We start from the raw sequence: 10121 nt of genomic DNA, 5'->3' as shown, positions 1-10121 counted from the left end.
CTCCCTCCTCCTCGCCCTGAGTAGTTATTTTCACCAGTACCCCTCTCCTCCCCCCCAAAACATCCATTCTGGTCCAACGCTGAGGCAGGGGGTGTGGTGTTAGGGCTCAGCACTCCCTTGTGCAAGTCTGAGGAAGAGGAGAGAGTGGGACAGGGGTACTGAACATCGAGGGGAAACGCAAGTCTTCATCACCTGCCGCAAACAGCTGCTGTGTCCCCTAAGACACCGACAGAACCCAGTGAACAGGTAGGTCTGTGACACTTTCACTCTAACTCCCATGCTGTCTCTTCTAGTCTCAATTCCTATAACAGCCTTCCCACTGGGCACAAAACTGGTTGAATCAACATTTGTCAACGTATTGTGAAAAATATATGGATTTTAAAAACTTTTAATAGCAATAGCAATGGTGGTTTTGAGGGTGAAATTTCAACCACAGGATTATGTCATGGTAACCAAATGTCAACATAGAAAAACATTAATCAAATCAAATGTATTTGTCACACATATGTTTAGCAGATGTTATTGTGGGTGTCGCGAAATGCTTGTTTCTAGCTCCAACAGTGCAGTAATATCTAACAATTCACAACAATACACACAATACACACAACCTAAAAGTAAAATAATGGAATTAAGAAATATATACATATTAGGATGAGCAATGTCAGAGTGGCATAGACAGTATATGAAAATATGTGAACATTATTAAAGTGACTAGTGTTCCATTATGAAAGTGGCCAGTTATTTCAAGTCTATATATATATATATATATATATATATATATATATGGGGCAGCAGCCTCTAAGGTGCAGGGTTACGTAACACGGGTGGAAGCCGCCTAGTGATGGCTGCTTAACAGTCGTCTGATGACCTTGAGATGGAAGCTGTTCTCCAGTCTCTCGGTCAAAGCTTTGATGCACCTGTACTGGTGAACAGGCAGTGGCTCCGGTGGTTGTTGTCATTGATCTTTTTGGCCTTCCTGTGACATCGGGTGCTGTAGGTATCCTGGAGGACAGGTAGTTTGCACCCGGTGATGCGTTGGGCAGACTGCACCAACCTCTGGAGAGCCCTGTGGTTGCAGGTGGTTACTTTTTGCATAAAATATGTTGAATTTGTACCTTTACATCAATGTCAGATTTTCAACGTTAAATCCACTATCATAAAAAAACTACAGGCTGAGAAGCACCTACTGGAGAATTTATATATCTACAGCTATAGTACCATTTAGTCTCCCATCCAGGGTTTTAACCAAACTCAGCCCTGCTTAGCCATGATGTTTAACACGGATTATTGCCAATGTTCTATGAGGAGAATGATTGTTGTGAAATCTCTGCTTAAGAATGAAATAGATTCATTGTTGCTATTTTAAGTCATTCCAAAGGGTAGGGTTAACAGAGCAAATGAAATGTGACCATACTTTACCACTCATAGATCATCAATGATGATATTTAGGCCTATATACATAGTAGCATTTAATGTGGATTTAAACTTTGATTTGATTAATTTCCGATTCTTTAACTTTTTACTGCAGTGGGCTAAATCAGGGTCTTCAACAAATCTATTTGGAAACAAAAGTATACACCTCACACATGGTTACGGGCTTATGAAAAGAAGACACGTTTACTATGTCAGATATAGAGTTCAAATGTATTCAATGTTGAGTTTGCATCTCAATATTACACTTTATGTACTACATCACAGAAGACTGAAATATAACTAAACTGTTTGACATAGAAACACCAGATATTCATTGTTAATATATATTTATTCATTATAAAATGATGAAGAATATGAATTACATTCCACCCATGAGGCAAAAGAGGGTGCTTTTGGTCATTGACTGCAGGAAAGGGCTTAGATGTGTGGTTGAGATGGAGACCTGAATCTAACATCAATTATTAATTTGTAGACAAACTGGAATTAAAGCCAAACTAAGTCAGTGCTATAGATGGAACTATCCAAGCAGAAGATGAATCTCCATAAAACGTTGATATTTGGTTGCGTTGACAACCAAATTCAATATTACTTTTTTAATACCGTGAAAGGCCCGAGGTTAAGGCAAACTACAAACAAATGAAACATTTAACCTTACAATGAGTAACACATCCATGGTCACATTTTGAGGTTACTGTAACTATAAATCTTCTTATGTTATCATATAAAGCAGGCATGTTCAAGACAGCATGCATAGGTCATCGCAGGTCTATGATGCCCTACGAATCAAAAAGGCAGTAACTGCTCATAGAGTGGAACTGAGAAAAATGGCTTTTATATACCTTGGTTTCACAGTACCTTTATGCAGTTACTGCTAACATGACCCCCATTTTCTCCAGAACACAATACAACAGAGGAAGGATACATGTCCACATGATTAAGCATGTATTTAATGTAGGAACATTACAACTCATTTTTGACCAAATGAGCAGTTACTGCCTTTTTGCTTGGTAGGGCAGTATGGAGACATTCACAATTGCTGTAATAATCTGTGCAGTATCTCAAATGTTATTGACCACTTGCACCATGTCATTTGGTTCTGCTGTTAGATGGAGCACAGTGATAAACAAAATATCTGACATTGTATTCCCATTTGAACTTGCTTGAAAGCACAGCGAAAACTGAACCAAACATTGCTTTACCATTGGAATTTGGTTGTGCTTTAAAATGGTTTTAGGCATAATGATAACACATTGGGAATACAACTAACTTTTGGCTGTCTCTTTTGAGTGGGTGAATATAGGTTGTAATCTCATTGATCAACCTCTCAACCAAATATGACCCAATTATCCATGTTGAAATAACGTGGTGTGCCCAGTGGGTTTATCTTCCCCTTTATGATTTGATGTTATGCTTTGTGTACTGTATGTGTAGTTACTTTTTGGATGTTTATGTCAGTCTGTGCGTCTGTGTTTTATCCATCTATTTTTCTCATTCTATGTACTTGTGCAAATTTCATGGATGATTGATGTTTAAATGAGCGAAGCTACATTATTATATTTGTACATATTATTACTATATTTGTTTTATACTGTTTGTGTGCTGCTCTAGGCCGGTTGCTGAGAGAATAAGAAGGGCACTTCAGAGTTAAATCAAACAGTTCTCGAGAGCAGCATGGTTTATGTCAGCAGCATCCAGTTGCCAGCAGCATACCACCCTGCATACCACTGCTGGCTTGCTTCTGAAGCTAAGCAGGGTTGGTCCTGGTCAGTCCCTGGATGAGAGACCAGATGCTGCTGGAAGTGGTGTTGGCGGGCCAGTAGGAGGCACTCTTTTCTCTGGTCAAACAAATATCCCAATGCCCCATGGCAGTGATTGGGGACACTGCCCTGTGTAGGGTGCCGTCTTTCGGATGGGACGTTAAACGGGTGTCCTGACTCTCTGAGGTCATTAAAGATTCCATGGAACTTATCGTAAGAGTAGGGGTGTTAATCCAGGTGTCCTGGCTAAATTCCCAATCTGGCCCTCAAACCATTCACGGTCACCTAATAATCCCCAGTTTACAATTGGCTCATTCATCCCCCTCCTCTCCCCTGTATCTATTCCCCAGGTCGTTGCTGTAAATGAGAACGTGTTCTGAGTCAACGTACCTGGTAAAATAACTGGTAAAAAAGTCAGTTTAGACCCCCCCCCCCCAAGTGTTTATGTTCAGATTGCTGAACAGACTACAGGTTGAACAGATGGTGTTACGCATTTACATTATGACAATTCTGCTCTCTGCACATCACTGGGAGTTGAAACTTAAAATGCCAATGCTGCCTCACCCTGTTAGTTTTATGGATGTAATTCTAAACTATATTTTATGAATGATGGTACAGTATGTACTGATAATGGCTACTATAGATAGAACTATCCCTCTCCTCTCCACACACCTACACATCTTTTCCCTCTCTAACACACAAATACTGTAAACACACACACGCACACGTGTCACACTAACAGGGTGGCAGGTAGCCTAGCGGTACGAGTGTTGGGCCAGTAACCAAAAGGTTGCACATCTGGTGATGTTCCATAGAGCAAGGCATCTAATTGCTCCAGGGTCACCATTGATAATGGCAGACCCTGGTTCTGACCCCACTCTCTGAGGGTCTCTCTGGGATATTTCCAATTCACAGGTGAATTAATACACAATTGTGCATGTGTGAAAGAGGACCAATATAAGCCCCCACCAAATGATTATACTTTGTCCTCCTCCTCTGACCACGTGTCTTGCCAAATGGGAAAAGAGAGATGGATGATCCTATGTTTTAGGTAGGCCATGTACGTCTGCCAACTATGCAACTGCTTTCCATGGATCCATCAATGATGGATGATAATCAAACTAACTATGTTATTCGCTCTGGCTCTTTAGATATTTGTGTAGAAGTTCTTGCCATTGGAGCCCCCTTATCTCCATTATCTACCTCCTTTATAAGCCCCATACAGTATACTGGACATGGAGGCGGGACCTGATGAGGGATCAGTGGGGGCTGCGTCTGCCAACGAGGCCTCCGAGACGACCCCCAGCGACACGTCGTCAGGCACACTGACCAGTCAGCAGCTAGCTGCAATTGAGGATGAAGAAGTCCTGAATAAACTGGTGGGGCACTCGCGGTGCGTACTTCACATAGACATGCAGTAGTTGGGTTGATTTTGGCCTTCTCATCTATTGGTTTCTACGTGTGTTTACCTCTGACAGTTGGATAAGGCTGTGGATTTTGATGAAAGGCGAATGATCCGCGCCGCATTGAGGGACCTGCTCAAGAAGAAGAGAGGTAAGGTCAGAGAGAACTTCAATGTGAAATTTGACAGGATCACATCTTTTGTTTCTCACTCTCACAGCTCCTCCGGTACCTATAACTACTGACAATCATTTCTAATGTCTACTCGCTCTCCTTCTTCTATACTACAATGCTATTTCTCCCTCTACATCTCTCCTCTCTAAAGAGAAGCGAGAGAAAGAGCGGGGGTCACGGCAAGATGACCTGAGACAGCAGGCTTTGAGTAAAGCAGGCACAGGACGAATGGGAATGAACAGGGGCCAGACCAGCAATCACCAGCCTAAATCCCACAGTGAGTATCATATCCTCACCAGGACACATCACACACACACACATGCATGCCACACACACACTTCAAGCTTCAAGCTTTCAAATCAAAGTGGAATTGTGAGAGATTAACTTTTCCACTACTCAAAATCACTCCCTGCCTCTTTCTTGCTATCCCCTTCTGTTTCTCTACAGTGCACAGCCAATTTCCTGCGTCAACCACCAGCTCCTTGTCTAAGACAACTAGCAGGTGAGTGAGTCATTGAGCTAACAGTCAACCGTGCTTCACGTGTGATTGATCAAGTTCTGCATGTCTATGTCTGTTCAGCATGGTTCAGCATGGTTAAATAACGTGTTTATCCTCTCTCCCTAGCATGGCCAACCCAGCTATCGCAACAGCTCCTCAGTCTTCCCCTGTCGCTGCAGCACCCAACATGAAAAATGTCAAGCAGATGTTACTGGATTGGTGCAGGGCCAAAACCGAACCATATGAGGTAAGCATCGGAGGTCTCTCTGTAAAGGAGTGTACGTTCACTAAATGTTGCTAGTCAAACAAAAGCTGGCCTCAATCTTAGTTAGGAAAGACGTCAACAACTCCAGTTCCAGTTATGATGTTTAATGGCAAATTATGTTGAATACTGTGTGTAAGTCTGTGTGTGTGGTTTTGTTGCATGAACGCACACGTGTACAGAGTTATTATCGGTAAGGAAAGAAGAAAAGGCAAGGTGCGCCAGGGGGAAATATGTTGCTGCATTCAAGAAGTTTGGGCAGGTTCTGACCGAGTGAGGTAGCACTCAAAAGAGCAGGGAATATTATACAGCTGCCCCCAATTACATAGGCATATTGTAATTAAATGTAGAGTTCTGGGGGGTTGTACATGATTAACTCAACCAACAATGGAGCTGGTTAGGTATAGGTAAGGGCTGTGAAAAAGAGTTCCTCTGCGTTGGAAGGATTTGCCCAGCTAACAATTCTAGGGAGAGAGAACATGTTTGCAATGTTACCAGTCATGTTCCCCGAATGTTTGTGTCCAGTTTTCCGTTAGTTAGGGGAACATTCTATCTATGTTAGTAAAAAACCTTCTGAGATCCTTTTTTAGCATGTTTTGTCATTGACGTTAGGAGAACGTCCCTTTAATGTCAAGTAGACGTTATCTAGAACTGGTTTACAATGTTCTCAGAATATACCATGTTAATGCTCTATATGCGTTTTATGGGACCTTGCAAGAACATGTGTATAGCGGTACGAGAATATTCCATCAACGTCACATCAAACATACACAGAACATGGTTGCCATGTTCTCAGAATATAAGATAATAATGTTCTAGACACATTTCAAGGGAATATTGCAAGAACATTTCTTTGTATTAGTTGTCAGGACATCACGTGATGGAACCAAAAAAACATTCTCCCCCAAAAAGTAATCAGGGCCTTGATTGGCTCAGCAACAGTAACAAGGCATGTTACTTTTTTGGGGAGAACGTTTCTTTGGTTCGGTCAGGCGCTGTACTGACAACTGATACACAGAAATGTTCCTACAACGTTCCCATACAACGTTAGTGCATAAAACGTTTTATGCACTAAACAATGTAGAATATTGGCCTGTTGGAAACTACAACTCCCTACTACGTTGCACAGTCCGGGCATGATCTGATTTGTCTCTAGAGAGACTGCACATTGAGCTCACAGGAAAAAAACTAATGAAATGGAATTCAAATAATTGAACCAACGTAGGTCAATTAGTTGTTTAAAAAACAAGTCTGGAATCAAACCAGGGTCTGTAGTGACACCTCTAGCACTGAGAGGCAGTGCCTTAGACCACCGTGCCACTCGGGAGCCCTTGATGTGGAGAGAAAATCAACACATAGTCATCCAGATGTGTCGGACTCATCGGGCCCTGCTGGGACGGGGACTCTGTGTTGGCCGTTGTTTTCCATCATAAGTCACTGGAGTATGCCTTAGTGCAGCTGATGTACTAATCCGCCTCTAGGGACCACTTGTAAAGGAGCATATGCTCACTAACTGTTGCTAGTCATACAAAAGATGTCAACAACTCCAGTTCCAGACAGTTATGTCTAATGGCAAATGGTGTGTGTGTGGTTGTTGCATGAACGCACACATGTACAAAGTTATTATCAGTAAGGAAATAACAAAAGGCAAGGTGCACCAGGGGGAAATGTGTTGAGCACTCAACAAGTTCAGGCAGGTTCTCACCGGAGGATATGCAAATGTTGTGCATAAGCAGGATGCCACCCAGAACGGCAGGGAATATGTACACTCTCCATCTTATGTCTACATGAATGTTCTGTTGTGTCCCCAGCATACCGACCTTACTTCACTATATAATTGTCTTTGTAAATCCACACTCTCCCTGCTCTCTTTGTTTTTCTCTTTCTCTGTCCCTTCCTCCCTTATTCCATGCAGGGGGTGGAAATCCACAACTTCTCCTCCAGTTGGAGTGATGGCATAGCGTTCTGTGCGCTGGTGCACAGGTTCTTCCCAGATGCATTTGAGTACTCCATCCTCAACCCCAACGCACGCAAGGACAACTTTGAGCTGGCCTTCAGCACTGCAGAGTAAGTTCCCTACATCTGTTCTAAACAAATATTGAAACACACACATAGCCACAGAAACCTACTCTGACAAAATGTGCCTTCTCCTACTTTATGCACATGAAGGCCCCAAGGGCTGTGCAGGGATAGATTATACTTGGCAAAAACGCTTTTGAAAAGAACTCCCCTGTAGTGTCCTCTTAACTCAGCTGCCAGTAGATCCTGCCTGGGGACATACGGATTGTGACTGCTCAGGCCTGTGTCTCTCTCCTCTTCTCTCTTTTGGCTGCAGGAGGCTGGCAGATTGCCCCCCTCTGCTGGACGTTGAAGACTTGCTGCGGATGCGTGAGCCTGACTGGAAGTGTGTGTACACATACATCCAGGAGTTCTACCGATGCCTGGTGGAGAAAGGCCTAGTTAAAACTAAAAAGAAACTCTAAATACACTGTTTCACAGTATACTTAAATACATGTTGCGTCCACGTGCCATGGGGAGGGGATATAAAAGTTTGCAATTTGCTGCAGCAGCTTATAAGCACATAGCTGGGATTTTGATTATTTATGTGTCTTTTTTATTGTTTTGAGCTTACACTTATCTGTATGTTTTCAGAAGACAGCTGACACTTAGGATCTGTACATTCCACTGAGATTACACATCTATATTAATCTCAGTCAGAGCCATAGGGAATCTGTGAATGGTTTTTTGTGGTGCTGATGTGCTGTGCCCTGACTATCATGCCTTTTGTGTGTAGGCTATGTATGGATTAAAGATACTGTGCATGAGGTCAAATATAATGTGAATGATTTGATTTGTGAACTTTTATTTTGTTCTGATCACATTTTAGAGTAGGCCTAGCCTACCACATTTCTATTATGGGGAACCCATACCATTTTCAGCCTGAAAGCCTGATTGTTGCCCAATCATTACCGTGTTTGGTAACTGTCAAAAAATGGCAAATATCACAGTAAGACTGATTCATTCTAAACTACTCGGGACCACCATGTGCTCAGGAACAGACTAGAATCATACTATATAAACACTGAGTTGCAATATCTTTATTTTCATTGTGAATGGGTTGGGGGGTGCAAAATAGGGGAGGGTTTTGTTTTGGGGAGAGTTGTGTGTTTTTTTTATTGGGCACAGGGGAGGGTAATTTACTCTTCTGCTTGCATGCACCTCCTCTAGCAAGGTGGTTTGGTACTTTTTCGTCAGCTAACTATACCACAGGTTAATATAGTCTACAAGTCTAACTGTATATCCTGCCCTCTATTTACCATTCATAGTGACAATAGTGTTAGGTGGATTGTTTGTCCTGATCTGCAATAGGTTAACTAGACAAATATTCAAAGCTGCATACATTTTCAATATAAATCCACAAGAACAAGGAGGAATAGCTGATTGGCAGTGAAGAGGCCAGGTGTGTCAGTGTATGAAAGAACAGTGAAGACATGAAACATGCAGCTCAAAAGCTCCCCTGTTGATCTTGTTGAGGGACAATAAAAGTAACTAGTGTAGCCTAGAATGCCACAATGCAATGAATACTTGTATTATGGTGAGTACAAAAGTCTACTCTAAGCTGTAAACTGCAGTAAAAATGTAATTTGAATAATGGCACAACGCCCTGTAATTTGAATGTTTTATTCCATTCATTCCATTTGGATCAGTTGTGGGTGTACCCTCGACAGTTTATAAGGTCTAGAAAGGGACAGTAGCAGGCCAGTCTGGCTGTATTTTGATTTTGTGATACTGAAATGCACAGTCTATTGCAAATCATCATTCTCCCAACAAGTCGTCCTATAATAATGTGCTTACATGTCCTCCCAGAAGGCCCAGTTATTCAGTAAAGCTTAAAGGCCCAGTGCAGTCAATCTAGATTTTCCTGTGTTTTATGTATATTTGCACACTCTTGAGGTTTGAATAATACTGTGAAATTGTGAAAATGATTATAATTCTCTATTAGTGCATGAGCTGTTTTAAAAGGCGGACTGAAATTTCAGCCTGTTTTGGCCTGCCTGGTGACACTCAGACAGTCCTAGCAAAATTTTTGCTTGACAAATTGCTCTTTGCAAAGAAGCTGTTTAAACTTGTTTTTTTTACTAGTTTTTATTGAAAACTATCACAGTAAAGGTACTTCAATTATTTGATATTGAAGTAAAAACGACTGTATTGGATCTTTATAGGGAAATATCACTCTTGGTATTTGTTTCATTAGTCCAGTATTGATACAGTCTCACATTGTTTTGGTTATCAGCAATCAATATTCTAGATATAGAACTTTCAAAATACAGAAAGTGCTAAACGCATCACACTGTGACACTAATGAAACTAATGAAACAAATACCTAAAGTTTGAGTGGAATGTTCCTTTAAATCAGGCTCTTGCCTCCCCTGAAGCAATTCCTTGACCATCTTAGAACCTACATATTCAATATAGCCTAAGTATGTCATTTCACATTTAAAATGAATTACCTTTTATGTGTGGCATAAACACAACCAGTAACCATGTTTTAATCTGATTAGGCTACTTCAAAAGTATCCTGTAGGTTACCTGC

General features: G+C 41.5%; 1 protein-coding gene across 1 annotated transcript; it reads left to right on the top strand.

Moving 5' to 3' along the window:
* The first annotated feature begins 65 nt into the window (after positions 1 to 65).
* LOC139409974 (smoothelin-like) lies at positions 66 to 9503 on the top strand. Its single transcript, XM_071155390.1, has 8 exons — positions 66 to 246; positions 4407 to 4570; positions 4670 to 4745; positions 4918 to 5043; positions 5214 to 5268; positions 5392 to 5512; positions 7443 to 7594; positions 7863 to 9503. The coding sequence occupies exons 2-8, from the start codon at positions 4427 to 4429 to the stop codon at positions 8008 to 8010; spliced, it is 822 nt and encodes a 273-aa protein (XP_071011491.1). The 5' UTR covers positions 66 to 246; positions 4407 to 4426; the 3' UTR covers positions 8011 to 9503.
* The last annotated feature ends 618 nt before the right edge of the window (positions 9504 to 10121 follow it).

This window comes from Oncorhynchus clarkii, chromosome 5 (genome assembly GCF_045791955.1).
Source record: "Oncorhynchus clarkii lewisi isolate Uvic-CL-2024 chromosome 5, UVic_Ocla_1.0, whole genome shotgun sequence".
In the NCBI taxonomy this organism is placed as follows: domain Eukaryota; kingdom Metazoa; phylum Chordata; class Actinopteri; order Salmoniformes; family Salmonidae; genus Oncorhynchus; species Oncorhynchus clarkii.
The sequence above is the reverse complement of the archived record's forward strand: the minus strand, read 5'-3'. Positions and strand labels throughout refer to the sequence as shown.